General features: G+C 49.0%; 6 protein-coding genes across 6 annotated transcripts; 3 read left to right on the top strand and 3 right to left on the bottom strand.

Annotated features, from left to right (window-relative positions):
* Positions 1-103: 103 nt before the first annotated feature.
* On the top strand, positions 104-3237 carry N7529_006305 (putative transcription initiation factor TFIID subunit 12; the record flags this gene model as incomplete). The annotated part of the gene is made up of 4 exons (XM_057241832.1): positions 104-197; positions 1201-2287; positions 2361-2928; positions 2983-3237. The coding sequence occupies 4 exons, from the start codon at positions 104-106 to the stop codon at positions 3235-3237; spliced, it is 2004 nt and encodes a 667-aa protein (XP_057097191.1).
* Positions 3238-4584: 1347 nt separating this feature from the next.
* N7529_006304 (1-phosphatidylinositol-4-phosphate 5-kinase) lies at positions 4585-7244 on the bottom strand (the record flags this gene model as incomplete). The annotated part of the gene is made up of 2 exons (XM_057241831.1): positions 4585-6079; positions 6136-7244. The coding sequence occupies 2 exons, from the start codon at positions 7242-7244 to the stop codon at positions 4585-4587; spliced, it is 2604 nt and encodes an 867-aa protein (XP_057097190.1).
* Positions 7245-9327: 2083 nt separating this feature from the next.
* Positions 9328-10562, bottom strand: N7529_006303 (histone H1/H5 family protein; the record flags this gene model as incomplete). Its single annotated transcript, XM_057241830.1, has 7 exons — positions 9328-9450; positions 9512-9664; positions 9718-9815; positions 9954-10084; positions 10187-10209; positions 10363-10388; positions 10484-10562. 7 exons carry the CDS (start codon positions 10560-10562, stop codon positions 9328-9330), a joined length of 633 nt encoding a protein of 210 aa, XP_057097189.1.
* Positions 10563-13122: 2560 nt separating this feature from the next.
* On the bottom strand, positions 13123-14544 carry fen1 (multifunctional nuclease RAD27; the record flags this gene model as incomplete). Its single annotated transcript, XM_057241829.1, has 5 exons — positions 13123-13644; positions 13699-14260; positions 14316-14320; positions 14394-14479; positions 14532-14544. 5 exons carry the CDS (start codon positions 14542-14544, stop codon positions 13123-13125), a joined length of 1188 nt encoding a protein of 395 aa, XP_057097188.1.
* A 218-nt stretch (positions 14545-14762) lies between these two features.
* N7529_006301 (uncharacterized protein) lies at positions 14763-17269 on the top strand (the record flags this gene model as incomplete). The annotated part of the gene is made up of 5 exons (XM_057241828.1): positions 14763-15166; positions 15226-15418; positions 15442-16059; positions 16107-16383; positions 16446-17269. 5 exons carry the CDS (start codon positions 14763-14765, stop codon positions 17267-17269), a joined length of 2316 nt encoding a protein of 771 aa, XP_057097187.1.
* A 540-nt stretch (positions 17270-17809) lies between these two features.
* N7529_006300 (acyl-CoA dehydrogenase) lies at positions 17810-19256 on the top strand (the record flags this gene model as incomplete). The annotated part of the gene is made up of 4 exons (XM_057241827.1): positions 17810-18014; positions 18078-18993; positions 19048-19157; positions 19210-19256. 4 exons carry the CDS (start codon positions 17810-17812, stop codon positions 19254-19256), a joined length of 1278 nt encoding a protein of 425 aa, XP_057097186.1.
* Positions 19257-19529: the final 273 nt, after the last annotated feature.

Genomic DNA, 19529 nt, shown 5'->3' with positions numbered 1-19529 from the left:
ACAGGAAAAGATTGCCAGTCTTCGATATCGACATGAAATGATTTCCGAATCTATAGCACACTTGGAAGATCGGGTCGCAACAAACACGGCGGAGTTAGACGAAATGAGGCATTCTTACGGAGACGATGAGGAAAATTTTCAACCTGCGCCGGTGGCACAACCTGATGTCCCAGAAGTCACTGATGAAGACATTGAGCGTGAATTGGCTGAAATCCGAGATCTGGAGCTGAGAAAACGAAGCCTGCAGGAACGGGTCACCGGCATGGAACGAGACTTGGGTGGGCTGATAGGCTGAGTCTCTCATGCACCGGACACCGGAGCTCTATTCCTATATGGTGGAAATATTCCCATCAACCCTCCTATGTCGCCTTCATATCGACCAGAATTCCTAGTCGGGATTCTTGATCTTCTTGATCTTCTTTGGTTGACTATGATGTTCGTTACTCGGGACAAAGCTCGTCAAGTCGAAGACTTATTGTCTACATAGGTTCTGATAAGGGTCTACCCAGACCCTATCTAAATCGACACTTGGGGGCAATCAAATTCCAGTGAGCCTGCATACTCAGTCACAACGAGCTACTCAGACTTTCAGGCTTTTTTTAGGTCGTTGGCTTATGTATATTCATCTTTTGGATCATATCCAACTGTCACTCAAGATGTGCTGCATGTGCTAATTGCAAATTGTTCCTACCAGCAATCTCTCATACTCAAGTACATTCACGAAGCCAACCTTTTCATCGGCTGATAGACTTTGAACAGTTTTTTACGATACTTGTGAATATGAATATCAATAGTTCACTTGTTACACCTGAGCAATCTCTCACTCCCTCACACACTAGCAGAGATGATATGAAATTTCTCGTAGCATTGCACTACAACCTATCGATAGGCTCATACATTTGGCACGAGTGATGAGTGATTATACATACAGAATAAAATGGATATGCATAATTACCGAAATTCCCAAAATACCAGCTTCTTCCCCGTATCGACAGACCAAATATCCTACGTAGTGTGGAGGGTGAACGCCAAGACCGGGCCCGGCCCCATCAACCTCGCCGCCAAAAGTTGCATACCGCCTAAGCTCTAGATCATCCAGATTCTGCTTGCGCCATCCACCACGCCAGCTGGATCGAAGGAACTTTTCGCGTGTATTTGAAGAAGCGCAACTAACTTTATACTGTCTAACTGGAACTTTAGCGAAACCACCCGCAACACCAACCAACCCCTCGTGGCTCTTCCGATCCTTGTCACAAAGCACCGAACAGAACCTCATCGCGGAGATGGACGGGTCTCAGGGCCAAGCTGGGCAGCCTATGGCTGCGCCGCAGCAACCACAACATCAGAATCTCATCCGGACCGACCAAGTGCAGAAGTTGCCACACCTTAGCGACCAGCAAAAGGTCCAGCATACCCAGCTGGTGCGTAGCCTCTGGGAGATGCTGAACACGCGCGACTCGCAGTCCCATGAATATCAACAGGCGCATACCAAGCTTTCCCAGTTGTCTCAGAACCTGATGAAGGGGATGCGGATATTCCAGCAGAACCGCCAGCAGGCAATGCAGCAGCATCAGCAAGCCCAGGTGGCAGCTGGCGTGCAGCAGGGACAACCAGGACAACCGGGACAGGGACAACCTGTGCAGGGACAACCGGGACAGCAAGTTCAACAGCCTCAGGCCCAAATACAAGGACCACCGGTCCAGCGAACGCAATCCAACAACCCGCAGGCAATCAACCAGCTGATCCCACAGATCCAAGCCCGGGTCAGTGCACTCAATTTTTTCTTGCCGCCAAATGTAACCCCGGAGCAAGTTCAAACATGGATTCCCGAGGCTCGGTTGCGATATGGCATTGCTCTGCAGAAGCAGGAGGTTGGACGTGCTCGGATGACTGAGCTTCGTGGCACATTTGCCCAACGGCAGTCGCAGGGAAATATGAGCCAGGAAGAAATCCAGGAATTTAAGAACAGACAGATGGCTGCTGAAAAGCTTTTCCGCGAGGGTAGCGAGTTCCTTAACAAGTTCAAAGAACAGCAGGAAAGCTTCAAGCTTCAGTCGCAACAGAATCCCCAAAGCCAAGCGATGAACCAGACAGGACAAACGAATCCACCTGCAAATATGAATCAACCCCCCGTTGGAGCAGCTGCTCCTGCTGCGACTCAAACCGCACCCAATGCTCAGGCAGGTGCAGCCGCAAACACCATGCAATCTGGGCAAGCACCAACCCCAGCTCCACACACTATAAACTCTGCCGTGAACGCCGCACGCAATCAAGCTGGCCAGGCGATGTCCCCTCTCAGCTTCCCAACCTGGACAACCACCTTCCACGCAATCTGCAGGAAACACTCCCGTCCCAATTAGTGCACCACAACCGCAACAACAACGTCCTCAGCCGCCATCGCAACAAGGAACGCCAGGCGCGCAAGTGACATTCAGCCAGACCCCTAATCCTGATGGTTCCACCCCCACACCACCAGGACCTCCCCAACAGGTGAACCAAGGCCCACCACGTCCCCTTTCACATCAAGCTGCGATCTCACAAGCTGCGCAGACCTACACCAACCCTACCGCCCAACAGACAAATACCATAAACCAGCAAGCCCAAACCAACAACCAAGCCCACCCACAAGGCTACCTTGCCAACCGCTCGACCGATACTTCATCCCGCAACATCAACATGGCCATCCCCAAGAACCTGAACGTCTCAACCCCAGAACCCGTCTCGATGCCAGCCTCGCGTCCCTCTCTCTCCGGCGGCCCCAGCCACGGTGCCATGGGCATGATGGGCCAGCCCGCAATCCAGAAACACCCAGGCTACGTCCTTGAAGGCGAAGGCCAGCGCGTCCTGAGCAAGAAGATGCTCGACATCCTCGTTCGCCAGGTCACCGGCGGCGGCGAGGGAGAAATGCTGACTCCCGATGCTGAAGAGGTATGTTCCAAGTCAGATAATTGAAAATCAAAGACCTAATTGACACCTTCCCAGTTCATCCTCCAAATGGCCGACGACTTCGTCGACGAGGTCATCACGCAAGCTTGTCGCCTCGCCAAGCTCCGCCCCTCCTCTACTCTCGAACTGCGCGACATCCAGCTTGTCCTTGAGCGTAACTATAACATGCGCATCTCGGGCTTCTCCACTGATGATCTTCGCACCGTCAAGAAACCCCAGCCTACCCAGGCCTGGACTCAGAAGATGTCGGCTATTCAGGCTGCGAAGGTCACTCAGGGTCGAAACGAGTAATCGATGCACGTGTGAATTTCGCCAGTCTTTGCACGCGTCTTTCTTCTCACGCATCTTCTCGTTACTTTCAAGTTGCTTTTTGCTTATCTTCCTTTTTCTATGGTCGATGGGGGTGTTTCTTTTCTCGCCGATCTCTTTGTCTTTTCTATCTTGGTTCCTCAACCATACGGCGTATGTGATGAATGGGCAGGTTTGCCATATCTTTTGCTTTTGTTCTCTTGCCTCTTCATGAACGGACGGAGGGCCACTATTTATGATTTTCCTTGGTCCGTTTAAATCTCTGCTTTTCTTTTAACTCGCTCCTGCGATCAAATAATGAACTGCCTACCCCAGCTTCTCTGGGTTCAATCGAGTTGACAATCTAATATTTGGTCCAGCCGTAGATTATATAGTAGTACGCCAGTGTTTTCTCCTTCTCTTTTCTTTCGTTTATTGAAAATATACCTGCATGCAAGACATCCACTTTCAATTCCAGTCTCCATCTACGATTGTGCTCTAGAGCTTGATGCTTATCTTTACGAAAAGAAGATAGAGAAGAAATAATTATCACGCTGGATCTGCTAATTTGGATCTCCTTCATTTGATAGAAGCACGATTATCGAGAGAAAAAATGTGTGGTATAGTGATTGGTACAGGGTATGGAGAGAGGACTCAGGCAAGAGCAAGCAAGAAAGAAGACAAAAAGACCAAATACACACAAGACAGATACATTAAGGAAAAGTGTTCGTATGAACAGGTTGTTGTGGCCGGATTGTGTCGCCGGAATCTTGAAAGGACGCTCTTAGCGAACAGACTGGAAATGAGATGAACAAAAAGAGACGGTTGGTGAAAAGATTGAATCAATCGTTGTTGTTGGCACAGAAATGATGCGTATTGGGGTGAAGATAGAGGATTGGTTATGGTATAGAGAATGTGGATGGTATGTTCGGTCAATTGACGAGGGCAGGAGCTGTACAGTTGCAGTACAGATCATGCAAGCAAAGCTAAAGAGAATGGAGGCGGTTGAGAAAAAGAGAGAGAAAAGGCCAGAGTCGGAGTCGTTGACGATTGCAGATGCCGGAAGCAAAGGGGAACATGCAACACACGAAGAGACGGAGATGGGTCGCTCAACAATCAACAGAAATTATACACATGTCACTCGTGAACATCAGTTTCTTGCGAAAGTGCGGGGGGAAGAGCGGATGGAAGATGAGATGCCTCGCGCAAACCCATGCTGAGGAAACAAAATAGGTGGTTCTATCAAGAGCAACAAGGGGGGGATATCTCGCTGAATACAAAAACAAGGTAAAGAGACGAATAAGAGGTATCAACGCGATGTCAATCATTGCAATGCGGCGGACGTCGAGGCTAACGACGGGCCGGGCTCGAAGTCAAGAACTTGCTTCGCTCAACTTCTTTGCCTTTGCTGGGTGTTGGTGGCGGAGCATCGTTGGGGACAGGAGGGAGTTCCTTGTCCGCGGCTGGGGGGGCATTTCGGCTGTGTGAGCTGTGACCTCCAACACTACTTGCCTCACCGGCTTCATCCACAATGGGAAGAGTCGAGGTTGGGCCGGGACCGCTGGCGTCTGCGGGGTCCCAAACGGTGGCTAATGTTCGGGGGTGGGTGACGGAGACGTCCTTCGCAGCTTCCTTCTCGGCTGCCTGCATGGTACGCTCGACAGAAGAGGATCTTGAGCGACGCTTCTCGGCTGATTGTTGAGGGACACCGGAGGCAGAGTGTCTCGAGTCTCGTCGTCTCTCGGCTTCTTCCTTGGACATTGTGATTCCCTTAATGAAATTGATGAAGCGTTCTCCGTAGCCCTCTGGCGGTATGGGAGAGATCTGTGTCCGATCGTGCGAAAGTCCCTTGAAGAAATGTTCAATCTTCTTGGTGGTTCCGTAATGGGTCAAGCAATCAATAATACCAAGGTAATAAATCTCATCACTCGGTTGGCCGTTCTCATGGGTAGCCCGGAAACCACCGTCATCGGCGTAAAAGACATGGTAATTCCGTTCATCGAGAATCTCATCGGGCATCTTCGCTGCCGCTTTGTCCAATGGAACAGGCCGCTCACGCTTGATGAGCATACGTAGCTCCCGAGCCTTGCGTTCGTTTTCCAATTTGGAAGGAGTACGCATCAGACCGTTGTGGTTTGTGTCTTGTTCGCGGTCCCCTCCTGGTGAGAAGACCTGAAGAGTCTTGTCTCGCAGATTCTCTTCATTACCCCTACCTGCGTCATGTATTCCGACCAGAAGGGAATAATCCATGATCTTCAGTTTTTGCAGTAGCACCACGTCGCGTTTGAGTTGCTCGATAAAGAAATCTCGTTTCGAGGGCCCGCATTCTAGGATACGGTTCCGACGGACCCAATTGAGGTCCTTCATGGTCGCACGGGGGTTCCTTTCGAGGTCTGACTCTTGGAGATCACGGCCAATGGTCGAACCCTTCAAATCAAATGTCTGGTGGATATCTCGGTGCGGTGGGAACAAGTTGTTCATGACGACAAAGTGGATCTTGCGGCCATAAGCCATCTTGACCCGATGCAATCCGTAAAACTGCGAAATCAAGGTGTTCGGGTTATTTTCCACATGTCGATAGTACTCAGGAAGAATCTTCCGAAGAAGCTTGTGCTCGGAGTGGTGGATGGTCTTGATGATGTACTTGTAGTCTCGCGAAAAGTAGAAAAAGCTCCCACTCTTGCCGGGCGAGCCCAATTCGGACAAGATGTACTTGCTTGTTAGAGACATGAGGTAATCGGCGGGGTCGAGGCGGAATTTGGCACGCAGGTGTCGGAAAACCCAAGGAGCGTAGTCTTTGAACTTGAAATCGTATTTCGCGGAGGGGATGAGTTCGTTTCCGGTACTGCCTATTGTCAGGGTTGCCCAAAAGTATCAAGATTAAAGGGGGATGATTCTCACATGTCAAAGGAGAATTTGTGCTTAGCATCAAAGTCCGCTGGAGTGAGTTCCCGGTCCATTTTCGCGTTGATTCTCGAGACCGTGAAGCGGATACCAGTCAACATGTTGTATGCTGTAACATAGTTGACGTGGTTCTGATCGACCTTAGTGCCCACAATAACCCGGTCATCGTCCTCCTCCTCGCGTCGACGGCGCGAGGCTCGCTTTTGTTTAATGGCTTCGGCCCATCGGGCCGCATCTTCATCCGGCGGCGCCTCGTCTAGTGTGATATCTTGATGGGTACTGCTCTTCGTTGCCCGTCTAATTAGACTGATTGACGTTCGACGGAACCCCGCTGTCGGTGACATGCGGCCAGTGCTGTACGCAGCATCGTCGGTGTATTCTCGGCTATCTCGTCGAACGCTAGGGGTTCTCGGGACTTGCAACGAGTGGCGGTGTCGCATACTGGAATTTTGCGATTCTGGGACGGAGGTAGCGTCGAGGATTGATGGAGCGGGAGGGGAGGAGTGGCGTTGGGGTCCGGCCTTCGAGTCCGGGGTCAAGCGATCGGGGTTTGGGGTGTGTCTCCCTGTCTCGTCTGCCTGTGGGATTTGTAATAGCGAGGCCGATGGCGAAATGGAGGTCTCATCGGCAGAGGGCCGATGAGCATCCCCGTTGACCATCACTTTGTTCGGAGTGGGCCGGCCGTTCGCATTTCCATTGGGTTGGCTAGGAAAGGACGATGTGGTAGGAACGGATCCCGGACCTGGTTCGGAAGGTTTACGATCCAAGAGGGCAGACGGGCGCCCATTCTCGCGGGGATCCCTGGTGGATCCATTGCCTATCGAATGCATGCTGCCGTCCTTGGACAGCGGCAGGTCGCGCGTGTACGAGCTGACACTGGACCGAGGGCCATTCAGTGAGTATGCACTTCCGTTCTTGAGATCGGTCAAAAGGTGCCGATCATTCTGAGAGTCGTGGGTCGTATCACCGTTGCCGTTGGGCCAGTTGGTCCACAAGAAAGTGTTTCCCACGGGGGTCTTGTCGTGCGACTTCCGAGAGGATTCGAACGGGCGAGGATGGGTGGCTGTAGCAGTCTGGTAGGAGACGTCGTTGGAGAAGGATGGCATTGTGTCAATTCAGGGAAACGGGTGACGTGAGCTCTGCGTGCACCGGCAACCCGAAAGTTGACGGTAGTCACCCTTATTGGCGGAGATCCAGGAAGGTTATGAACCGGACCGAGTTCCAAAGAGAAAGGAAGGATTGAAAGAGGGCTAGCGGATCGGATACAGTCGAGCAGCCAGCCAGGGCGATATTCAACCGATAAACATATTTCGTTTGACAAGCAAACGAAGTTGAGGTCGGGGAAAATATGGGGGTGTGGGAAGAAGAAGGAGAGGTTGGTTGTCGGGGAGAGAAGAATTACGACACGTACGGACTCCACCAATACTTTACTATACATAACTACTATACCTCAGTTATGCAGTCACTCGTTCTATGGTTTTATTGTTATATAAATGGTATTGCTAGTAATTATATTCTATTCATCTCAATCGTTATTTAGTATCCTCTCTCCGACGTACTCCTTTTTCCATTCGAGTTGAGACAATTAGGCTGCTGCATAAAAACTCAGCACGGAGGTTTATCAGCACTTCATTTCCTTACTATGGAGTATAGTGTGCAACTTCTTGTTCGCCCCAGTTCAATATCACCGTCAAACAGAATGACAGAAAATTCACATGTCCTCATTACTGATTGGTTCACAGTTCTCTATCTAAGTCTCTCTGATCAAGCACAAATATTATACCCCTCTCCAATCCATGCCAGCGTTCAATTATGCAAGGAGATCAGCGTCGCACGACTTGGCCCTATGAGGTTTAAGGGTTTCTTCTGTACTCCGTACAACTGGTACATGTTATACCACCGATTAGTTACATCTGTACCTAGGTAACTGACGAGTGAGAAGCAATCACACTGCCATAATATACACGCCATACAGACTAATACAATGGTGTCAAAATGCAGGGCAGAGGCTGCCGAGTAGCCAATGACAGTGGCATCGGCCCTATCGGCTTGCAATCTCAATTTCAATTTCCTTGTTTTCTATTGTTTACATCGAGTGCTATATTGTTGATAATATCTCTCTCTATATGACTAGCGTACTCCGTGCTCTGGTTATAATGTTTAATATCTACATTGTATGCTTCGTACAGTGACGCTTGTAGACTACCAAAAGCAAAATGATCCAAAAATAGGGCTCCCCATATTTAATGAAATCTTCCGCCTCTGCGCCACAGGGGAAGTGCTCCACCATTTCATCTACGGAGTCCATATTATACAAAACACTCCAACGTACTCGGGTACAGAGAATATTCTGGCCAAAGGGCAAAGGGAAAATGCGGTTCTGCATTATTATTTACACGTGGTCTAGACACCGACGGAGTAGACCTGCCAGTATCAGTTGGGCTGGGCACGGTCTTGGCTACAACTGTTTGCGGCTTTGGGCATCATCTGCTCTCATTCGTCCATCTCGAACTTCCAACGCGTATACGGGGTAGGGGCCTTTGTATTCCCTCGACGTCTCTATTCTCAAATTCGTACATATGCTCAGATTGAGTCATTCCAGCTATAGATAAATGAGAATGTTGGAAAATAGGAACGTACTAAGACCACAAAGCTTGTTAAGATGGAATCAATGTGCAGCATTGGATCATAACCAAATCCTCAACGATACAAAATTGAAAATGAAACATCGACAATGCGAGAGTACATACATGGAGCAAAGGATCTACAGTTTGTTTACTGCCACGCGGTCAAGGATTTACACGGTTCACAGCGCTGGACGGCGACAAGATACAGGTAATCTGATCCAGCAAAAAGACATCACAGTTGCACAAGAATGACTGTATAATTGAATCGTAGAGTAAAAGAATAAACACTAACCCGCAAGTTGCCCATTGCAAACCCCACCGCAGGACGCCATCCATTGAACTTTGGAAAGAAGCAAAAGTCATCATAACGAAGATATCCCCAAAAAAAGAAACGGAGCAAAACACACAAAAGGAGACCAAATCCAGAGATCAACGGGTCGAAAGGAAGAAATTACAGGAGAAGAACAAAGGAAAGAGTACCAGTTGCCCTCCCCGGAAATGCGCTCGTGAAAATATAGGGAGAACTTGATCTGGTCAAAAGAAAAAGAAGACTTCAAGCCCTCTATTTCTTAGAAACTCGCTTCTTGGGAGCAGCCCGAGCGGCTGACTGCGGGGCAGTGGTCTTGGTGATGCGGCCAGACTTTGTCGTGGTCGTAACCTTGGGCTGTTCGACAATAGCAGGGGCCTGGAATGTTGGTTAATACCTTGTCAATCAAGGGAGATGCAAGCATCCAGCAATAACGTACGGCAGTGGTGGTCTTGCGGACCTTGCCAGAGTTGGCCTTTGGCTTGGTAGCAGTCTTCTTGGCGGCAGTCTTCTTAGGAGCAGCCTTCTTGGTGGCGGCAGTCTTTGCGACAGCCTTGGGTGCGGCCTTCTTGGTGGTAGCCTTGGCAGCGGGCTTGCGTGGAAATTAGTACAATGCAGATGAGGTCAGCCTCGACAGGAACTCACCTTAGTGGCAGCGGCCTTAGCAGCAGGCTTTGCTGCTGGCTTAGGAGCGGCCTTGACGGGAGCTTCCTTCTTCGCAAGCTTCAAGGGTCCGGATGGGCCTAAAACGCGACGCGTCAGCTGATCTGTCATATGATAGGCGATAATCCCTTGCAAGCCACATGCAGCGAAGCGCTGTTGTGGAAGAATGCACACCGAGGATAGAAAAAATGCACGTGGACAGTGAGCATCAAACTTACCCTTGGGTTGGGTGAACTCATTCTTCTCAACACCGGCCTTGATGGCCTTGTTGAACTGAGCATCGAAAACACTCTGGGAAGAGAAGTTGATCTTGTTGTTCGACTGAACATACTTCTTGATGGCCTGTCGGCTGTAGTGGAAATTCAGTTAGTGGCGTGTTCTGACGGACGCGAGAACCCGGGTCACCACTCCTAGAAGGCGGCGACCACGAGGTAAAAGACCAGAAACATACCTGCTACCATTGCGTTCCTTCAGCTATAAGCAAAAGACACCAGTTAGCAATGGATAGATAATCAAACAAATGATATACATTTGTTGTGGTTGTGCCCAAAGGCAAAGACGTGTCACGGTCGGGCGCGCGATCCGGATCACAACAACCCAAGCTCGCGCCGGCAGTGATCAACTTACGCTGATAATAGCATCCTTGATCATATCTATATCATTCGAATCAGCAGATGTTGGCGACTATAATGATGCAAAAACCGCGTTTACGCGATGTGTTGGTCATTCAAGATCAAGGAAGGCATACCACGGTAGGAGGTGTGAGCAGGAGCAGCAGCCTTGGAAGCGGCCTTCTTGGGCGCGCTGGTAACCTTCTTGGGAGGCATGATTAGATAGTTGGATTGATAAAAGAGATGAAGACACAGGAGTCTGAAGTAGAGTAATCAAGATGATTCAAATTTTTTGAGTGGGTTGGTGAAAGTAAAGGAAGAAAAAAAAAGAGAGCAGAGGGAAGGGAAAGGCCGCGGGGCATCCGCGATTTATAGGCGACCGGTGTTGACAAGATCACCAGGGGGGAAAGGAAAAAAAAAGCACGTAGTTGTTCAGTTCTCTTTTACTTTCTTTCTCTTGTCTGGATTTACTTGTATGTTATTTTCTGTATGTTTTCGTTTCTCATTTGTCTACTAGTGAGAGAGCTGTTTATCGAGTTGTTGATGGTCATCGAACTTGAATCAACCAATTCACATTCTATATTGAGTACGTGGAATACTTTGAATACTTTGAATACTTTAATTTCGTTAAGCATTAAGTCTAATAAAGTCCCATAATCTGTTACGAGTTTTCATTCCCCGATAATATCTGATGATATATGATCCTATCCATCTTCATATCCAGGTTGATCATGGACTAGGAAGACTGCCCTGATTCTTTGGCGCGTACTCTTTCCCCTCAATGGAAATCGCGCATATATTCTTCTCTCTCTTTTTCTTTTCTTTTTTTTTTTTTTGGCACATATCTCCAGGAGACTAAGATCCCTTAGCATTCCAATGGCGCTGTCTGGGGTGATCGTCCTATCCCTCTCTTTTGCTGACCGGATCTGGCAACCCTTCTTTCGTGCCGCCTGGAATCCCAGATCAAGAGAATGGCTCAGGTACCTTCTTCACTGCATTGTCTGCATTTCCTGCCTTTTCTTCAGCTACGTGTCTACATCAAGTACGAATGTGAATATCCCGTACTTTATACATTGACACATACTTATCAGAGCCTCCTTGCTTTGGGACCTGCATCACCTCGTGCTGAAGGGTCACGTAGAGAATAGATAGGAATAATCCCCCCAAATTTAGGTCCGATCCGGTGACTCTTTGATTTCCACGGTACAGCCCCATAGATGATGTCTTGACTTGTTCTTTGCACGTATGTATTCGTGCTTATTATTGGTTGATATCAAGCCCTAGTCTTGGGATTTTGGTGCCTCGACTGTTTTTGCCTCACGTCGCGCATTCGGACATTTCGAACATTGGGATTTTTCTGGGTTATTACTGTAGGGAAAAGGTTGAATCAACATGCTGATGAGAGAGAAAAAAAAAGACAATAGATAGATTACCTCTGTGTCTGTTTAATGTTGAACTATCATACCTTGGGGGAGATTTGTAACTCGTAAACGAACATAGGATATGTCACTTGATATATATTTGAGCCGAGGGCCAACAAAGTGATGCATTTTGAGAACCCACCAACGTATTTGGTCGTTTCAATTATTTGTTTCCCTATCTATACATGAGGTTTGCGAATTACCTATAAACCTTAGCATACGAAGTTTATGAAGCTGAACTTCCTCGAAATCAATGTGGCACGCGATATATATCGACCAAGAGAGGGGAAGCTGCATCTTCTCAACGCCACAAGACCGCCGAGTATCAGTAGAACCAATAAGAGGCCCCTGAAGAGCATGATTTCACCGATAGATACTGTAAGATTTCCAAAAGAGTGCATTTGGGACCGACCCGTAGTTAGTCTATGCTAGTTAGAAGTTACTGCCTCCGAGTACTAAGGATACAGGCCATCACATCTTTAACCACAACGTTTTAGTCTGACCAACAAGGGTTATTATCATTTATGATAACACCTCAGGGTTGAGATCATGATCCTTTACTCTACAGTCTCGATGATTGGTCCATCAGGGCAGTCGTGCAATGGGGATCATCGCATGGGCGCCCGCAACCGGCGCGTCAAATCAAGGGTTGACTTGGTCAAATCGCTGATCCTACATCACCTGGGCTTGGGGTGCACCTTCAAAGCGTGTATACTGCTTCTGGTAGCTAGTGTCAGTATGTACTTGCTGCATTCAAGGTAGTTGTTGCTTAATATGCCGAGATCATTCGTGGTTGGTGTTCTGAGGCCCGGATTGGTCTCGCTTATCGAGGATCTATACAACCTGCTCAGATGTTGATCCCTTGCAACACCAATATTAAATCTGGTTTGAGCATATTTGAAGTAGTAGAAATACAGGGTATATGCCAACCATCTTAAATAATTGAGATTTGAATTAATTTATTCACTATAGCGACGAGGATCAGCTAAATACGTTGTACTTGCTCGACTTGATCTTGTCTGATCTTGATGTCTAAGGACCTGTAAATCTTTACTGGAACAATGTACAAGCACACTTATGTCCTTTTCATCAAATTGAACATCAAATCAAACACTTCTTCGGTATGATACGCGGTGCTTCATGTCTTGCCCCAATCCCGGGTTGAAACGGGGATTCTCCGCGCCCCGAAAGCGATGCAAAAATAAATAAAAATAAAATCAAGAAACCGCAGAACGCCCACGCCAGCTCAGCTCATGTTAGATCAGCAAATAATTTTGTCACATCAATTCTTTTTTCAGAAAAAAGAAAGGCGAAGAAAGGATAAGGGGTTGAAAGACTCTCTGTCAATAGAGAAACTATGCTGCTCCCCGCGGCTTTGACTTGGCGTCTTTCTTAGCCTTAGCATCATCCTTCTTCTTCTTTTTCTGCTGTTGGATCTTTTCATCGTTCTTGCGCTTGAGAGATGCCTTCTCGTCCTCTGTACGGGCAACGGGCTTGAAGAATCCCTCGAGTCGGGACTGTTGAGCGGACTTCAAGTGCTTGGACAGACGCGCGGCGCCATTGCGGACACGGTCCTCGTTGAAACCCTTATCCTTGACCAAGAAATCAATCAGGCCTTCAATGTTGGGGGCATCCCACTTAAAGTCACAATCAGGGTGATCCGCAGCACGGACGTCCGGGTCGGTAAACAGGTCCCGTGCGTCTTGGTAGGGCCAATCCTCGGGAACCACGAATTTCTTCTTGGGGTCGTTGTTCATGAACTCCAGGACCTTCTCAAGAGATTTGTGCTCCTTGATCAAAGCGAGAGCTGTGTGGGCTCCCACCTTGGGGATGGGTTCCAGGTAGTCACAGCCCAGAAGAATACAAAGATCAATAAACTGTAATTGTAATTAGTGACTGTGATAGCATCCATGATGATCAGGATAATTTACCTGTGCGCGGTCCATGTTCAGACCCTCAAGCGCGCGGTCTAGGTGGATTTCCTGGATAGGCTCCTTGCGCTGCTCACTGAAGGTAAGGTGACGTAGAAGAATGGGGGACTCGAAGCATAGTGTATCCATATCTTCAGACGCAGCAGCATACACCTTACCCGCGCGGGCTAGAACGGCACACTGAGCCTCAGCTTCAGTTGGCGCATTGATGAAAGGAATTCCCATCAGCTCGAGAAGCTTCTTGCATTCTGCGTTGTGTTCACGGGTGACTCGGACCGTCCGTCGCGAAAACTTTTCAATATCCTCTGCAGTACCGGTCTCCTTGGCTTCCTCATGGGCTTCGTGGGCTTCAGCCTTACGCGCGACACGCTTCGCCAATTCACCGGATTTGAGCTTCGGCGGGGCACCGTCGAAGACGTAAAGAGGTTTGATGCCATTGTCCACCATTCGCAGAGTACGGTAGAACATACCCATCAGATGGGATGTGGTCTCGCCGGACTCACTCATGAGCTGCTGACCTTCCGAACGGACCGCGATCAGGAAACTGTAGATGCTCATGGACCTGTGCTGGGTTAGCGATGAGCAACTTTTGAGATATCGAGATAGCTATGACGTACGCATCCTATGTTAAAAAAAGATGGTATGTCAGCATCGGCCAAACTAATTGTAGAAAACGAAGCATGCCAAGGACATACAATGGCGACCTTGCGGCCGAAGTGATTCTTAATTTCGCCCGTTTTGATTGCATCGGGGGCATTCTCTGAAATAACCTGGTACAGATCTGATGATCGTTCAGCATAGAACGGGAATTAGTCAAGATATATATAACTCACGTTTAATACCCATATTGTCTGTGAGTTCAAATTGTCGTGATCAAGTTGAAAGCCTGTGTAGCAAATGGAGCTAGATCTGTCGCACCGCGCGAAACGCGTGCTGAGCTTGGAAGCGCGACCTATTTAAACCCAAAAGGGAATAGCGTACCACAAAATCATGTGACCGGCGGATTTGGGGCTATCTATCAGGTGATCCTCCCTTTTGTGTGCCTGATTGGTACCTAAATATGCATGTATGCCTCAGGCGGCCAACCGGCTTTTATGAGTAATTCGGTCGAGAACCCGTGGACCGGCGTGAAGCTGCCCGGACCCCGCCTTTTTTGTGTCTTCCCCGGAAAGCGCCATGCGGAGGATGAGTCTAGCCTCCATACTAACATGAAGCGGAATCGCATCCAGTTCGAGGCCAATGGCGATGCCTCGTCCGATTCTCCCCCTCAGGGTGCTTTCACCCCAGAGGAGCGCGCTCACCATGTCCCGAAGATCTCTCGACGGATACGGGCATGCACAGAGTGTAAGCGACACAAAGTGCGCTGTGACATGAAAGCAAGTGATGCGGTATGCTCGCGCTGTGGGCGCATGGGGCTAGAATGTGTCGTGAACAAAAGTCTTCAGACATTACTGGAGGATGAAGCCGAGTGAGTGTCTGCTCCAGCTTACATGACAAAAGCATACATTAATTGCCTTGCCACCCAAGATGGAAATCAATGATTGAATCGGCAATGACAGATCTGCTCCGAAAATCACAGCTACCGGAGCTATCGTACTACCAAGCGGGTGGTGGCTCAATTGAGACGCCCTCGAAGAAGAGAGACCGGAAAGACTCTACCGTTTCGACCGATGATAACGGGCTTGGGCAAAACAATAGGGCCGAACCAGTCGGAATTTCAGTAGGAAATACGACGGCATCAAGATCGAATTATGGCTTCCCCCACCACAACCACAATATTCTCTGGACCGCGAGGAAACAGGCGCAGCCTCCTTGGTCACAGCTCCAATGGGAAGTCTCTACGAGGTGACCCAGCTAAGTGAGAATCGTGACAGCTCACAAGGACAAAAACTTGCTCCCGACCAGGTATTGGTCACTGATTTCATTTCGCGCGGCGTGGTTGATATTCAGGAAGCAGAGGAGCTATTTCATCAATTCGACCAGGTACTCAACCGCTACCTATGGGATGGAGCATTGCTAGCACACAAAGATCTAACATCTGCCCGACGATCATCGTCAATGCTATCTGCCGCCATTCTGGCCGTCACTGCACTTCATATGCCGAGCAAGGAACGCACATTTGACACATGCTATACCGAGTTTGCAAAATTGGCATCGGAATCTATGTTAGGCCATCATCATACCTTGGATGATATTCGTGCACTATGCATAGGTGCTTTCTGGCTTGCGGATGTTAGCTGGAAGCTCTCTGGTTACGCGGTGCGTATTGCAACCGAACGTAACCTGCACCAATTCTACCGCAAAGCCACACAAGGGTCGCCAGAGCACCTGGAACAGGCGAGGCTATGGTATCTCCTCTATGTGAGTTTTTCTGAACCAAAGCTCCTACTATTTCTAATACTGTTCAGACCTTGGAACACCACTTCTCTATTGCGTACGGACGACCACCAATGATCCACGAAGATGCCAGTATCACGCAACACAATGTCTTCACACAAAATCCGTCGATATCCCAAGGAGACCTTCGACTTCATAGCCAAGTCGACCTGTTCATAATTTTAACCCGTATATATTTCTCTTTCGGCCCTGATGTGGAGTTGGAAGTTCCCGAGAGCGACTTCTCCAAGATTGATCAATTTGACATTGATCTAGGTAATTGGAAGTCATCATGGCTTCCTCGGCTTGGTATGTCTCGGACTTTTACATCCAAAAAAAGAGGAAAAGAGGGTTCTGACGTTTTACTACAGCGGGAAGCCGTTACGTCGGCGCATATCCATACAAGGCCGTGTACATGCACTACCACTTCTCTCGACTGCAGCTCAACTCGGTGGCACTGCGCACATACCACTCATCCACCTCTTCAGGACAAATGTCATTTGAACGCCGAAAACGCGCCAATATCGCTGTCGAATCAGCTATTGCTACACTCCAGGTTTGCCTGGACGAGCGAGATATCCAGCGGGCACTTGTCGGCGTCCCACTTTATCTCCACAGTATGATCACATTTGCTGCAGTGTTCCTTCTGAAGATCGCAGCCAAAGTATGCTCAAATGGGGCCATTCCCGGCAGCCAGGGCAAGCAGACGTCTATCGCCTCAGCGGGTTTACATGTTGACGTTAGCTACGTGCGTGTTCTTGTTGGCAGGGTGGTCGAGCTTATGGTGTCATGTAGTCAGCGCGCGAGCGAGCGCCACCTGAGTCACCACATCGCTAGAGGACTCCGTAAAATGCTAACAGGTCTTGAGGAGTGGGAGAAGCGCACTGCTGGCACCCAACAATCAGTTGGATCAGTCCCACAAGACCCATCTTCCCTCTTCAAACCTGTTATAATACCCGGATCTCAGATGCTTGGTGAGCGTGACACTATCTTGAACCACCCGCCTCCGTTACTTGGAGTGGCGCCGCTGTCTGCCGAACGCAGCAATGGCTTTGAACCTCCTGCCATTGGAAAGCAGGAACCGGGTCTGTCTGAGGGCTCGGTTGACCCCATGATGGCAGATCTATGGGGAACCGACGAGGACTACTTCCCTACAGGAGTGTTTGACTTCCTCCAGAGCCAAATGCCGGCATGATCTACTTCCAGAGTCAGCCGTGTTGACTTCTGATACCTTTCGACTGTTCTCTTTGTACATAGTAATGATAGCCTATAAAGGGCGATCACGGTCATTGTGGGTGAACATGGATTCTAGAAACATACAGTTAGAACAGCCTACAATTAATTTGAATATTCTTGATCGCGGTGCGATAAAAGTGTAATGTAAGTACACTCGGCGATTGGCATACCGGAACGGTTGCCGAACACAGAATACCGAAAATGTCCGAGTCGGTCGAACTCACAGAACCGAAGATCATTTGCCCGGGAGTTCTGTCGAATCATATTTATTGAAATAAGTTACAGACCGAGTCAAGGGGTTTTGGATCTTGAATCTCTGTTGTTTGGTGCAACGTTCTCGGTGATTTCAATTACCCCAAACTTGCAAAATTGCCGAGGTCTCCCCATTCTTAGTTCATATTTGACAGAGCTCCCCCGCAACACCTTGAATAACATTGTGTGTGTCTCTCTCTCCACTTGTACAGTTGTCTTTTTTGTTTCTTCCTTGTAATTTCCGACCATGATGAACCGCTCTGTTCTCCGCGCAGCTGCGCGCTCAATCAAGGCTGGTCCTCCCTCCGTCGCAGGCCGTCGTTATGCCTCCTCGGCTGTCTTCAACTGGGAAGATCCCCTAGCCGCCGCGGAGCTATTTACAGAAGAGGAACTCGCGATCCAGGATACAGCACGCCAGTACTGCCAGGACAAGCTGATGCCGCGTGTATTGGGTATGTGTTGCAAATGTATCTTTTCTACCGCGACATGGTGAACTGACGTCAGTCGTTTTCTAGAGGCCTACCGCAACGAGGACTACGACCGCCGGATCCTGGAAGAAATGGGCGACCTAGGCCTTCTCGGTGCTTCAATTGAAGGATACGGTTGCGCCGGTGTCAGCACTGTGGCGTCCGGCCTGATCACCAAAGAAGTCGAGCGAGTAGACTCGGGATACCGATCAGGCATGTCCGTGCAGAGCTCACTCGCCATGACTGGTATCTACGAGTTCGGCACAGAAGAACAAAAGGAACGCTTCCTCCCCGGTCTAGCCAAGGGCACAACCTCTGGCTGCTTCGGGCTCACTGAGCCCAATCACGGCTCGGACCCAGGCTCTATGGAGACCGTGGCACGCGAGCACCCCACGCAGAAGGGCATGTACCTGCTCTCTGGTAGCAAAACCTGGATTACGAACTCCCCTATCTCAGATCTTGCGCTTGTATGGGCGAAGCTCGAGTCGACGGGGAAGATCCGTGGCTTTATCGTTGAACGTTCGCGTGCGACACCGGGATCTTATGAGACCCCTGCTATCAAGAATAAGAGTGCTCTTCGAGCTTCTATTACGGGTATGATCCAGATGGATGACTGCCCCGTGCCAGCGGAGAACATGCTGCCTGATGTGGAGGGTCTCAAAGGTCCATTTACGTGTTTGAACAGTGCTCGGTTGGGCATTGCATTTGGTAGCATGGGTGCGCTGGAGGACTGCATTGCCCGGGCGCGTGAGTATAGTCTGGAGCGCAAGCAGTTTAAGGGCAACCCGCTTGCCAAGTATCAGCTGGTTCAGAAGAAGCTGGCGGATGCTGCGACGGATGCTGCTTACGGCACTTTGGCTGCAGTTCAGGTGGCTCGGCTTAAGGACGCTGGCAAGGCGACACCGGAGATGATCTCGATGATCAAGCGTCAAAACTGTGATCGTGCGCTGCATAATTCTCGAGTGTATGTTTTCCTGATCTGGGTATATTTGCTTTGCTGACAATTGGTGTTCATTAGTCTGCAAGAAGTGTTTGGTGGTAATGCCGCCAGTGACGAATACCACATTGCCCGACATGTTGCCAACCTGTTTGTGGTGCAGACTTATGAAGGCCAGAGTGATATTCATGGTAAGTTCATTGTGCCTAATGGCGTTGGGCCGAGACTGATACTTTTTAAAAGCATTGATTCTGGGCCGTGCCATCACGGGCGTGCAGGCCTTTGTCTAAAAAAGGGATAAGAGCCTGTATAAAGGTAAAGGTATATCACAATTATATCCAAATACAATTAAAGCAAAAATGTATAGGTAGTTACAGAACTAGGTAAATTGATGAAAAAGTCGAAGTGTGCTAAACAGAGGGCTGAATGAAGTTTAGAATGAGGGTTTGGAGGTTAGTATTCTATAATAGAATTGCCTAATAGAGGGGTAATGAATTCCTGACAATAACACTATAACCCTGGCGATATAAGGTAGTGATACAGTGATATAGAATGGTCTTCAC

This window comes from Penicillium soppii, assembly GCF_028829465.1.
Source record: "Penicillium soppii strain IBT 18220 chromosome Unknown utg000005l, whole genome shotgun sequence".
Taxonomy (NCBI): domain Eukaryota; kingdom Fungi; phylum Ascomycota; class Eurotiomycetes; order Eurotiales; family Aspergillaceae; genus Penicillium; species Penicillium soppii.
This window is presented reverse-complemented; position numbering and strand designations above follow the sequence as displayed.